At 34.2% G+C, this 12,785-nt stretch overlaps 2 protein-coding genes across 8 annotated transcripts; one reads left to right on the forward strand and one right to left on the reverse strand.

Annotated features, from left to right (window-relative positions):
* Positions 1 to 1,920: 1,920 nt before the first annotated feature.
* Positions 1,921 to 6,080, forward strand: LOC140882627 (protein RETICULATA-RELATED 1, chloroplastic-like). The gene is made up of 7 exons (XM_073288740.1): positions 1,921 to 2,508; positions 2,642 to 2,740; positions 3,112 to 3,332; positions 4,057 to 4,126; positions 4,277 to 4,356; positions 4,739 to 4,803; positions 5,537 to 6,080. The coding sequence occupies exons 1-7, from the start codon at positions 2,038 to 2,040 to the stop codon at positions 5,728 to 5,730; spliced, it is 1,200 nt and encodes a 399-aa protein (XP_073144841.1). The 5' UTR covers positions 1,921 to 2,037; the 3' UTR covers positions 5,731 to 6,080.
* A 79-nt stretch (positions 6,081 to 6,159) lies between these two features.
* Positions 6,160 to 10,148, reverse strand: LOC140880236 (BTB/POZ domain-containing protein At3g44820-like). Of its 7 annotated transcripts, XM_073284513.1 has the most exons (5): positions 9,132 to 10,148; positions 8,969 to 9,037; positions 8,683 to 8,752; positions 7,308 to 8,516; positions 6,160 to 7,144 (listed from the first exon to the last, which is right to left on the reverse strand). In XM_073284513.1, the coding sequence occupies exons 2-5, from the start codon at positions 8,977 to 8,979 to the stop codon at positions 6,581 to 6,583; spliced, it is 1,854 nt and encodes a 617-aa protein (XP_073140614.1). In that variant the 5' UTR covers positions 8,980 to 9,037; positions 9,132 to 10,148; the 3' UTR covers positions 6,160 to 6,580. The 7 variants fall into 7 exon arrangements, with proteins under 7 accessions (XP_073140614.1, XP_073140617.1, XP_073140616.1 ...); XM_073284516.1 differs by lacking the exon at positions 8,969 to 9,037 and having other exon boundaries at positions 7,308 to 8,499; XM_073284515.1 differs by having other exon boundaries at positions 7,308 to 8,499; positions 8,832 to 10,148.
* Between the last annotated feature and the right edge of the window lie 2,637 nt (positions 10,149 to 12,785).

The raw sequence follows: 12,785 nt of genomic DNA on the forward strand, positions 1-12,785 counted from the left end.
TGCCCAACCACCACTAGATGGGATGGATCACTCTGGACCACCCGACAAAAGAAGGTGTCAGCAATAAGTCATGAGAACAACTGGCCGACAATAATGTAAAAAAGTTAGAAATCTTGAAGTTCGGATTTCAAATCCGTGAAGGACCTATATAAATATCAAGCAGAAGAAAGATAAATGCATCAACATGTCTCTTCATTTTTCTTCAAAATAAAATTGTAATATTTTCTCTCTCTAGTTTATGTATTTTATAATTTTCGCTACTATAAGTAGCTAAACAAGTAATATTCTCCCATACAGGAGATTACTAATGTGATAATATTTAGTGCGTCTTAATAAAATTTCAGGTTCTTCCTTCTCATATTGTTTTTATTCACAAATTAAGTCTATTATTATACGCCTTGAGCTAGAAAACGAAACAAGGTTGTGCTGTGTGTTGCTGAAGGAATCTACGACATGAACCATTAATGGTTGTGATCGTGTGATTAGGCTGTGAGGAACAATTGTAAAATCCAATGGATATAAGCCGACAACATTATGGTCAAAGATAATAGCTTTAGTTTATTTTACAGATGCATGATGGACTAAAACAAAGGTAAATTAAAATGAAGAACAAGGGTAATATAGGAACATCTCAAATTCAGAGACAATTTCGGGACAAAATTTAAAAAAACAAGTGACATAATTAGCACAAAAAGATTCATTGGACAAAAATTAAAAATTAAAAAACAATAAGAACAATTTTAGATATTATTCCCTCACTAAATCATAACATCATAGCGGCATTAGAGCATAACCATTTTATTTGGCAAAATATAAAAAAATAAGAATTTTGAAACACTAGGAAAAAATTTTCCACGGGAGGTTTGATTTGAGAATTTGAATTTAGGGCACCTGTATTGAAATGTTAAATGGACATTATAATGCCCATTTAATACTCTCAACCAATGTGAGTGGACATTATAATGCATGTTCAGCATTGGGAGGGATGTACACCTTCATCCCTATTTCATTTTATTTTTTTGAAAGGGGCGCGTGCCAAGACCACAGCCACCCCACGCGACTATTCACCACTTTTTCTTTTATTATTATTTTTTTCAACGGTTATATTCTATATTTATTATTATTATTTTATTTATAATTTATTTTATTAAATTCAAATTAATTTTAAAAAATTCAAAAAAAATTTAATGGCTAGTTTAATTAAAAAAAAATACTACATCTATAAAAACTCCATATGAACTACATGACACTCAAGTGCATCACCAACTTCGCGCCGACTTAATTGAGCATATCTGGAGCCAATATAAGTATACAACAACAATTCATGAATTAGTATTTCATATATTTCAAGACCTCTGAATATATGTTATTTTTAATTTCATCAAAGTGTGATTTTTTCTAAGTTATTATTTTATTTAAATTTCAAATTATATTGTAATTTTAAATAAATTTTTATTTCAAAAATAATAAACAAATTATTTAATAAATATATTAAAAAAATATTAATATTATTTTTTAAAAATACTAAGATCATTTTTTAAAAACTAAGAATATTTTTTAAAATAATAATAATAATTTAAATATTGTAAAACAAATTTAAAATGTATTTATTTAATATAAAAATATTTTAAGATGATTGATTCGACTGTAGGACATATAAATAATGAGTGTTAATGTTAAAATGAATCTGTGTGAAAGAGATATGTTAATATAATGAGTATATGAAAGTAAACCCATATTTTTTACGAGTTAGTAGGTGTTATAACGACAACGGATGCGGATGCTCTTATAATCCAATTCAAAAAAAAAAAAAAAAATTTAAAGCAAAATCTAAAAAATTGACTACACGAGTGTAGTAGTATTGGAGCAGTAAATGAAGGACTAATTTGTCTCAAATGTACAAGTCGGTGATGAGGCAATCCCACCCTAGACCAGTTGCTCTTAGGTACAAGCTTTGGAGCCTGCGTAGAGTAGAGTATTCCGCAGCCACAGAGAGAGAATTTCAGCTGCTGTCCGTGCGGTTTCCGGATTCGAACGATGTCGTACACTTGTCCTACGGCCGGCGGCTTCACGGTCGCGAAAGCGCCGGAGTCACTACATCACTTCATCACGAGCAGAAACGCCATTGTTGATTTCAAATTCTTCGCAGATTCCACCCCTTGCAATCACCAATTCCTTAAACTGAGGCACGATATGCCGTCTCATGTCAAGTGTTCTGAGAAAGAGATATGGACGGAATCGAGTCTTTCATCGGGAAATTTCGAGAATATGAAAGTTGATGATCATGGAGGCGGCGGAGATGGTGGCAATGGACGCTCTCCTGGAGGAGGAGGTGGTGGAGGAGAGGACAATGATGGTGAGGGGGAGGAGTTCGGTCCTATTATTAGGTATGATGAGGTAATAGAAGAGGCAGAAAAACTAGGGGCGACTCTGCCTGCTGATATGCTGGAAGCTGCGAAATCCACAGGGATTCGTGGACTGATTCTTTCCCGCTACATAGATTTGCAGGTGCAAGTTCGAAAAAGTTTTGAGATTTTCTGGTGCATATAATATTTTGATGCTTCAGCCAAGGCAACGTAAATAGTGATTAATATGCATCTAACAAGCTTGAGATATTGGTTAATTTTGAATTGACATGCAGGGTTCAGCTTGGCCTTTAGGATTTTTTATGAGACATTGCTCCATGCTTCGAAACCGGATGCTGGCCGATCCCTCGTTTTTGTTCAAAGTTGGAACCGAGGTTTGTGAACTTGATGTGCATTCATTGTTGTTAACTGTGTATGTAGTATATGTAGTCTTTAACTGCCAAGTACATGTTTGTGGAAATTATTAAAATAGAAGCAATAGCCATGGTGTTTGATAGTGTTTGGGATTGCTTCTCGGAAGCATATTTGAGCTTTTCCATCACAAAATTTGTTCCTAGAAGCAATCCCAAACACTACCTTGTTTCTTCAGCTTCAACTTTTTTTAAAAAAAAAAGTTACTCATCAAACCAGTTTTGTATTAAAAACATAATTGTTTGATTATTCACACCCTGCTGTCTAGTTCTTATTTAATAATTTGATGGGTACTTTCCCCTAATATTTGGGTACCAATTTGATCATGTTTCAGGTGGTGATTGATTCTTGTTGCGCAACATTTGCTGAAGTTAATAAAAGAGGGAAGGATTTCTGGGCAGAATTCGAATTGTATGCTGCAGATCTTTTAGTTGGTATTGTTGTTGACATTGCTTTAGTCGGTATGTTGGCGCCTTATGCCCGTATAGGCAAACGATCCATCTCAAGTGGATTTTTTGGACGCATGCAGCATGTCTGTGGTGCTCTTCCCAGCAGGTGACTAATCCCAGAAATGTCTTATTATTCATTAATCTGGCCTGAACTTCTGCAAGAGGACCATTTTTCATTCTTTTAATTGGTTGTATTAAAGCTATTCTGTGGATATGGCAGTGTGTTAAAAAACTTTCATAGCAGATGAGGACCTTGGGTAATTTATACTTTCACTAAACAAAGTGTGGAACAAGTGTCTGCACATGATTGAGAACTTTGACCAGATATGTGTAATATTCATTAGTGTCTTGACTCTCGATTACTCTGAAAATATCCATAGCATCCTGATTTTAGTCATGCACCGCTGTTGCTCCTCCGTTGCTTCAACTTGTTTGTGTTCTTACAACCTACAACTGGTAGTTATTCAATGAAATTTCTGTATGCTCTGCTCCTGATTGGTTGCCCCCGAATAATGGGTGTTTAATCTTAAAATAAATTAATGGGTAATTGAATATATTTTTGAATTCATTATAGTTTGCAATTAAAAGTAGAATGAATAGATTGGCTATCTGGTTGTGAAGTTAGGGAGCGAAACTTTATTCACTAGGAGTTAATTTTGTTCAGAGTGAGTTATCATGAGTGCAATACTCAGTGATTACCCTTGGGGACCTTGTGATTTCTAAATTTGAAACACCATTCTTGAGAAAATGAATAGTGGAATTGCACCATTTTTCGTAATACTGCCCTCATTTGTATGTAATATGTTGATTGTAATAGTTTGATCATTCAGTGTTTTTGAAGCTGAGAGACCTGGAATTAGATTCTCATTGCAGCAGCGGATTGGCACATACTTTTACAAGGTACAACATTTTAACGGCATATGCAGTGGCTATAAAATGTCTTGTAGGTGCATGCTCTCTGTCACTCAACATTGTTGAAGCTGGACAGTGCCTTTACTTTAGTCATCCAAATTGTAGTTCTAAATCCCTTTTCTTTAATATTGGATGTAGGGTGTATTATATGGCTCTGTTGGGTTCGGATGTGGTATCATTGGCCAAGGAATTGCTAATATGATCATGAACGCTAAAAGGTTCGCTTTTTTCTATGTATCTCATTATTTTTTCATTTACCTTGAAAATGTGTTCAGAAGCAATATTTGATCTATTTATCCGCCTGTCTCTCTCTTGTTGGAGTGTTGCTTGTTTGATATGAAGTGTTCTCCATTTTAATATGTTTTTTATTGTATATGATTTGACTCGGGATCTTGGAAAAAAAATGTGATTTATTATGACCCAAGTCAAAAATAAGATATTGAATCAATTCATTCTCCTATATTCATTACCTCTGTTTGAGAGCATGAAGAACTGGAAACTGTTATTATTGGTTGCCAACATCTTATATTGTGTAACCTGGTAATACTATATTAGTAAGTGAAACTGTGATTGTTAGTCATTTATAGTTGTACCTTGCAGGAATATCAAGAAGTCGGATAAAGACATACCCGTGCCTCCGTTGTTGAAAAGTGCTGCATTGTGGGGTAAGAAAAATTGTTTTGCTTTGTGTATTTCGTCACATGGATATCTATCTCCTCTAATTACCCGCCTGCTATGGGTTTTGACAGTTTATACCCAACTTGAACTACAGTTTCATTTATTTTCTCTTTGGTTGCATTAAATGTCTATATGAGAAGATCTTCACTGTTTGTTTTGCAGTTCGTGGTTCATCTTATTAGATTTTAAAAAAGTTGTATCATAAAATTTCAATAGTTTTTCATTGATTCCATCTCCTAGCTCTTTTGGTATATGTATAAAAAGAAGGAACTAAAACCCAAGGAATAATCTAAGTACAGATCGAGTTCTGACAAAGATACTGTCCAAGTTTAGGCAAGCTCGTGTACTGGAATTAGGAACTAATCCAAGAAAAATCTCAGTATTAAGGTGATAGAAAGCCCAGGTTCTAACCTAGCTTTTCCCTTCATCATTTGGTATGCAACATTAAATGTTTCTGATCCCATTAAACGGTAGCTGGTTGAAGCAACCTTGCTTTTCCCTTTTGTCCTGTTGTCGTGTCAGTCCATGTGTGATCAAACCTTTGGCTAAGAGTTTGACCATTAAAGACGTCCTCTTTGGACCTAAACTCCTCGCATAACTCCACAGGATTCATGCTTTAAACGCTTGCAATAACCTCGTAGGATTGCAACAGCTTCGTTGATATTAGTCTCTTGCCTTTAAATTCTGTTCATCTTACCTTGCTTCGTGTTTACCTTGTAGGTGTTTTTCTTGCGGTGTCTTCTAACACCCGTTACCAAATAGTAAATGGATTGGAATCTCTCGTTGAAGCCTCGCCTTTAGCTAAGAAAATCCCACCTGTGGCTTTGGCCTTCACAGTAGGTGTACGGTTTGCAAATAATATCTACGGTGGAATGCAGTTTGTGGACTGGGCTAGATGGAGTGGAGTCCAATAGAGAAGTCATGTTTTCTTCTACTGGCGTTTGTGTTCACTCTGTGTGTGAAAAAATGTTACAGCCCTACTACTGCGAACAGGCGATACATTGGAAACAACGAAATCCACCCTAGAATCCAGAAGATACTGTGGGGAGTAGCTTTTCTAGAAGAAATCCAGATGGTTCATTGCAGGATCATGTTATGCATTGTGATCTATTTAACATAATGTATAAATTTGATATTTTTTAGAATGGGAACACAGGAGATTTATTGAGTAGATGCAGGAATAATGTTTTGTTTATCGAAGTTAACGTTTAATGCGAAACAAATAGTGTACTCAGCTTTTGCAATTGGATAAATCAATGATGTATATGATTGGTTACTGGGGTCATATTTAACTGTTCTATTGAGTTAAAACCAGAAATTATTTCTACAGAGAAAAGCACAGATCGTTTGGGACAAGTCACAAGCTTGCGTATTCTATGGTACAGAAACAAAATTCGAGGAACTGAAATTGTTACGCCATATCCTAGTCTTTGAAACTGAAATAACTTTTCTTATACGCGAAACATTGTGCATTTACATTTCAAGAAATCAATGAGTGTGGAGCTAGCAGGATGTTGAAACGGAATGACTTACCCCTCTATTTTTTTCCGAAGTACTGCTACTTCAATAAAAATGTGAAGTGTTGTATATGCCTACACACGGTGTTGTCGAACGTTGACAGTCCTTATCGACCCCCTCCTCTAGTGCAAGAATATGGATGAAAGCTCGTTCTGTTGATATCTACAGGTCTTGAGAAACCAAACTTACCAAAATCAATGTTGGAAGCAAGACAGGATGAAGATCGGCATTTCTGATAAACGGTGCTCAAAGCAAAGAGAAACTTCTGCGATTGCGAGAATGAGGTGTAGATGGCCGTGCTTGGTCGACCGATGCTCTTGGTGTAGGCGTCATGCTCTCCAGGACGTCACTTTGTGCATTTGAATGACGAACAAATAAGTTGCATCCATTCCTTCTAGCAATGATGCGAGGAGAACTGAGGTAGTTATGTGGCTTTGCTACCCTTTTCATCTCTTCCTTTATCTTCCCAAATTCTTGTTCAAGTTCTTCTACTCGTGGCCTCATCCTTTCCATGTCCGTTTTCAGCACATGGTTTTCTCGGACAAGAGTAACCCATCCATCTCGTTGAAATATTTGACCTGACGTTTCAACGAGGGAAGCTGCAGGTGCATTTTGGGCATCAAGAACATGGCGGTAACGAGCTAAAGCCATTTTCAACTGAATTTGCTCAAAGTACAATACTTGAAATGTGACTCGAAGTGGTAACCTTTCATTATGGGATGCATGAGCACAAGCATCAATGGAGAGCTTCTGATAATCAATGATGCTGCAGAGCTGCTCCCGCTCTTTCTCCGAGAGCCAGGGATGTGTCTGTATAAGTTCAGAAAAATCCCATTTTAAACAAAAAGAGCAACTTCATCCTCAGGTTGCAGCATAAAAGCTTACAAAAATTATTTCAATAATAGAATTTGGTGCGGCTAAGAATTTGAAGCATGTAATTTAAAGCAGAACGAGCAAAAGGAGGCCCTCGAACCTTGAAGTATATATCTAATGCTCGGTATAAACCGTCATGCAAAGATCTAGAAGTTTCCGGCAGAGCTTCTGCTAGAGAACGTACTTTCTTGGGTTTCAGGTTCACATCAGAAGCAACCTCTGCAATATAACTATCTACAAGTTTGGCGACTTTCTTCCAGCGTACAGTTACGGGTGACGTTTCTTGGTCTAGAGATGACGGAGATATGGAAGTGAATTTTGCTTCAGACAATACAAATATACAAATCATTCTTTCAACACAATCGGTGTCATATAAGTTATCAGAATCCGAATAACTAGGTATAAGTAAACCATCCAAGGTTGCCAATTCTAACTGTATGCCTATTCTCCTTTCCAAAGAATCCAGACATGCATTGTTAGCTCCCAATATTAACGCCACCCGTAAGAGTCCCAGCAAAAAACGGCAGAAAGCTTTACCCTTTTTCTCTGGAAGTAATTTCACTACACGTTCCAAGAGAAATAGTTGATCAACAACAGCTGGTGTCATGGTAAAACTAGTAACTGTTCTAGATATACCAACTTGTCCTCCTTTCCATCGGTCCAATCCTGGAAGGTATTTCTTGCAATAGTGCATTATGGCACGCACTAAAGTTTCAGATCTTATTCCTTTGGCATCCATTGTCCGAATTAGTCTCTCAAACAATTCAACGCCTAAGAATGAAACATCCTCGAACCACCAATCAGATTCAAAACTGTGGATTTTTGCTCCGGTGTTTATACCGTTCCACAGTATGCTACCCCCAGGGCTCTGCAGGCTACCGTACATCATCATAGGCCATCCAAATAAACTGGGGTCAGTACAGACCATCACCGATAAAGCATCTAGACAACGGATTATGATGTGAAGTTTGTCCAATCTTGGAAAAACTGGTTCACAGCTTCTGAGAGCTAAAATGCAATTCTTCCAGGATTTAAGTACTTGTTTATGGAAGAAAATTTCGGACTTGGACAACAAATTATCTTCTCCAAAATCATCAGTCATATCGAGATAGTCTGCTGCACAATACAAAGATACAATATTTCTTGGCGTGAACTCGATCCGGTGACCATAACAGAATTTGACTGCTGCTAAAAATGTATCAACAGCGCCCGGAAATTCTTTGAGAGTTATTTCGAGAGTTTTATCAGAGGTACTTGGAGACTGTTCAATGAATTTAGCTACCTTCCCACATCTTGAAATAAGAGGAAACTGGGAAATAAGCATTTTCAATCAGATTATAAATGGCCTATAACACTGATCTGCTACCAAATGTATTCATACTCTCCATAAAAAGAACAGCAATAATTTCAGTCCAAGAATTACCAATAGATGCATAAATTGAACATAAAACCAACTTATACGAAATGTCAATCACCTTGTGAAGATGAAAGTTGACTCCATCCAATACCAATGTTACATCGCTTGGAAGACTTGTGTTGCAGTACCTGACGTAAAATTAAAAACTTGGATAGTAAAAAAACACCATTCAATTACAAAAAATTACAGGTTTCATCCTCAACTAACCAAGACCTGATATGAGCAACATATCTGCTTTTTGGCTGATTCCAAATCAGACTCGTTGTGTAAAAAAGACAATGACCTCTACTGCAGACATTACCAAAAGCTCAAAACGTGTACTTTATCAATATTTAAACAGTCACCTATCAAGCATTGGCAAACCTACAAACTTCAAAGAATAGAAAACCTCGGGTCCTTAGAGTTCTGTACTACTGGGATCATAGAACAGAAACTTTCAGTTACTAATCACGATTTATATTGAAACACAAAACGAAAACAATAAATTTAGAGAGGGGAGAGAATTACCAATCATTTCCTTTGCAATAAAAGCCAGAAATTTTTCCAGCATGAGTCGCCATTAACAGCCAAAGCTTCAAGATTCTGCACTCCTGTCTTTTCTTCACACAAGAAACTTTCTTGAATTCAGTCCTTTTTTTCTATATAACAAACACCCAATTCGAACCAGTTTACACTCTCACTTTTTTCTCCCTCTCTCTGTCCCAACCGTAGAAGGTTTCTTTAACTCAATTCCGTCCCTTCAAAACACAACAGATCCTGATATTCATTGCTTCCACAGCTCAGCATTTCATTAAATAACTATACAAAGGACCCAGCAACAATAGGGTAGCCCACCAAACATACAAGCCACATATATCCAGTTCAGTAAAGAAATCATTAAATAATTCAAAAGAATCCACCCAATTTCTGGAGTCAAATTTGGTCATAACTGACGGGAAAAATAAAATACGACAATCATGACTCATAAAGACTAAATCTTTACAACCGGCTGGTTCTTTTGTGCTTCTAACAAAGCATGAAAAGCATGCCACATTTATAATCCCGCTTACATAAATTCAATCACAGGTATAATAAACAGTAAAAGGCGTCATTTTCTGCAAGAATTCGAACCACCCTCAGAAAATCCCTTGAACACAGCTAATAATACAAGGGCGTAAAATGTGTTTTGTGCGTGAGATTGAGTGGAGATGAGTTAGCTTTTTTGTCGAACAGTTGGTGTTGGGAAATCGAGGGCCATGGATCCCATTACAGTATCGACAAACGGACTTGTTCGGTTAAAGTGCTAAAAGTTAGATTGCTAACTTTTTGGCATCTAAATTAATTATTTATACTACCGATCATACGTTTGCATGTATAATATAATATATGAATAAGTATATTACATAATTTTATATGTTTTTCAAATCGAAAGTCTAGCAAAATAAGACTATATAAAAATTCGAAAGTTCAAACCAGATATTAACAACCAACAAAAACATAGAGATTGAAAGGAAGATTTTCGAGGCCTTACCTTGTGTCAAATTTGGAATGGAGTACATTTGAAGAAGTTTGCGAGAATAAACGTGAAGCGGTTTATGGCAACGTGAAACTGTTTTAAGTTTATGGTAGTTTTTGGAGGTTAAAAAATTAATCGAAAGATTAATTAAAAACTAATTAAACAATTAAACATGAAGAGATAAATCAAAAAATTATTGTGCAGAGAAAGGGCAAAAAAGGAAATAATAAAGTTGGTATCCTTAAAAACAGTTTTTATAAGCCACTCAACTATTTGACTCGATCAATAAAAAAAATTACTTATTATGTCTAAAATATTACTTTACAATTTATATATTAATCGACTCTACGGAAAAATTATCTCTGTTTTATAACAAAATATTTCATTCCAAAGACGCACATATAGTGTAACACTGACAAAAAATATTTACCAATAGAATTGAATACATGATTTATTTTTTGTATGCATAAAATACACTTAATATTAAATTTACATATATATATATATATATATATATATGGTATGTTAATTATTGAGAACGTCCCCCCATGAGAAGATGAGAATTATTCTCATGTATAAAATATTATCAATATTTAGTCGTAACACTTATGTCCGAGTGTTTTTTTGTGTCTCTATTCTTATATTTATTTATTTATTATTATATTTATATTTATTCCAAATTTAGTTCATTAAGTACTTCTAATTATATATATTAACAATAACTTTCGCATAAATTTATCTTCGTGAATTTTAATATTTGAGAGTAATTTCTACCACCATATATTTTTTAAAAGCTCGATCTATTTATTTTATATTTTAAATAAAAATCAAATGTTTCTCAAACAATTTTTCATCTCACAAAGTCATCTTTTAAAATTATCGCAGGTACAAGATATAATGTTTTAAAATATAAGTAATATTTTTTAAAATGATAATTTGAAATGCACACGTATTACATCTGCAAAATGCTCTAGTTATAAATGATATGAGTGACTTATATGCAAAATTTTTAAAATACATCGCAATAAATATAATTACATATTGCGACTGTGGGTGCCAGATTCGAAACGTAATTTAGACGTTTCTATATGTATATGTATAATTCCATTATTTCTCAATATGAACGAGAGCAACAGCACAGGTGCATTAGAATTATAAGATATAACTACACTTGATTGTTGCCTTTGCTTGAAGACTTTCCACTTCCCTTTGCTTCTACGACAAATATGGGACTTGAGAAATCGTTGTTTGTATGAAAAAGAGAAATATGATATTAATGTTACTTCCCGAAAGAAAAGATTCAATTATATGCACTTAGTATCGTTTGGTTTGAGTGATAAGATAAATAATACATAGATAAGTAATATAATGTAATAAAAAATAAATAAAAAATAATAATTAATATAGTATTTAATTTGATTGATAGATTATATTTGATTTGATTGATTAAAATTTATACAAAAATGATAAAATTATCATTTTGTTCTTTTGACAATAAATAAAATATGAATAATATTATTTATAAGGGATAATATAATAATTTAAATTCAATGATTTGATTGATATAAGATAAATAATTAATGATTTGATTGATGTAAAATAAATAATTAATAGATAGATAAATAATATGAGTATGACTAGAAGAATGCGAGATTGTATAAGATAAATTATACATAGATTAATAATAAACCGTACCAAACTATTAAGAGTTATGAATTATTGACGTGATATGTGATGCTTTGTATTATTGGGTACGTCCAATGTATATATACGTATTTTTTATTTATGTATTATTTATTTATATATACCCAACAATACATTATACAAAGCATCGTATAAGTACATCTAATTCTCGTATTAGTACATATAATTGAATTTATATCTATATATATAATTAATTGAATTCCAAAATCCACATAAAAATACATACAAAATGGATGATATAACATCGACTTAAAATATAATCATCGTCGGTAATATCATCGTCTCTAACATGTATTGACTCAGATTAATGTTTGAATATGTCTCTGAGACGAGTTGATCCGTTTCATATATATTTATAAAAAACTAATATTTTTGAATTGATCCATAGGATAAGACATTTTTCTTGTAAAATTGATGAGTGAAACAGTGTCATAACTGAGTAATTTGTATTCATCTCCTTTACACTTTATGTATTTGATACTCTCACCTCCTTATCAAGTGTAAATTATAATAACATGCAAGAGAAGTCAAGACTTTTCCAGTGCGCTCGTAAGCTTGCACACAAGTTAAGCCTTTTCCATAGCAAATCGGGCCCTTGATTTGCACCCCTGCGTAGACGCACGCGAGAGAGAGCCTCTTGACCAATCATTCTTACATCTTCATAAAATGTAACATATTATAAGCTCACTCATACCATGTTTCTTTTCCACTCAAATTTCTCACTTAACCATCCACTTAAACAAACCCAATTACTTGTCCATATTTTCATTCACATTAAAGCCCAATAGCCTAAAGTCAAGATGAATGCAAACTACCCGTGTTTGCGTTGATGTTTATATTTATCAAAATTTTGCAATTACACGGATCTGATTTATGAATATATAATCTGGTAAAAATGTTGGGTCATAAATCCCCAAGTTGTCCCATCCCAAAAACTTGCTTATTGGGTGGGTGCAACTTCA

Source organism: Henckelia pumila, chromosome 2, assembly GCF_033568475.1.
Source record: "Henckelia pumila isolate YLH828 chromosome 2, ASM3356847v2, whole genome shotgun sequence".
Taxonomy (NCBI): Eukaryota; Viridiplantae; Streptophyta; class Magnoliopsida; order Lamiales; family Gesneriaceae; genus Henckelia; species Henckelia pumila.

What these genes read in the sequence shown, in the direction of transcription:
- LOC140880236 (XM_073284512.1), bottom strand. Translation starts at nt 9,184, where the DNA reads ATGGCGACTCATGCTGGAAAAATTTCTGGCTTTTATTGCAAAGGAAAT. An exon ending in TATTGCAAAGGAAATGATTG is followed by an intron (nt 8,753 to 9,131) that starts GTAATTCTCTCC and finishes ATTTTACGTCAG; the next exon opens with GTACTGCAACACAAGTCTTC. An exon ending in CATTAGATATATACTTCAAG is followed by an intron (nt 7,145 to 7,307) that starts GTTCGAGGGCCT and finishes GAACTTATACAG; the next exon opens with ACACATCCCTGGCTCTCGGA.
- LOC140882627 (XM_073288740.1), top strand. Translation starts at nt 2,038, where the DNA reads ATGTCGTACACTTGTCCTACGGCCGGCGGCTTCACGGTCGCGAAAGCG. An exon ending in TTGGCACATACTTTTACAAG is followed by an intron (nt 4,127 to 4,276) that starts GTACAACATTTT and finishes TATTGGATGTAG; the next exon opens with GGTGTATTATATGGCTCTGT. An exon ending in GAAAAGTGCTGCATTGTGGG is followed by an intron (nt 4,804 to 5,536) that starts GTAAGAAAAATT and finishes TTTACCTTGTAG; the next exon opens with GTGTTTTTCTTGCGGTGTCT.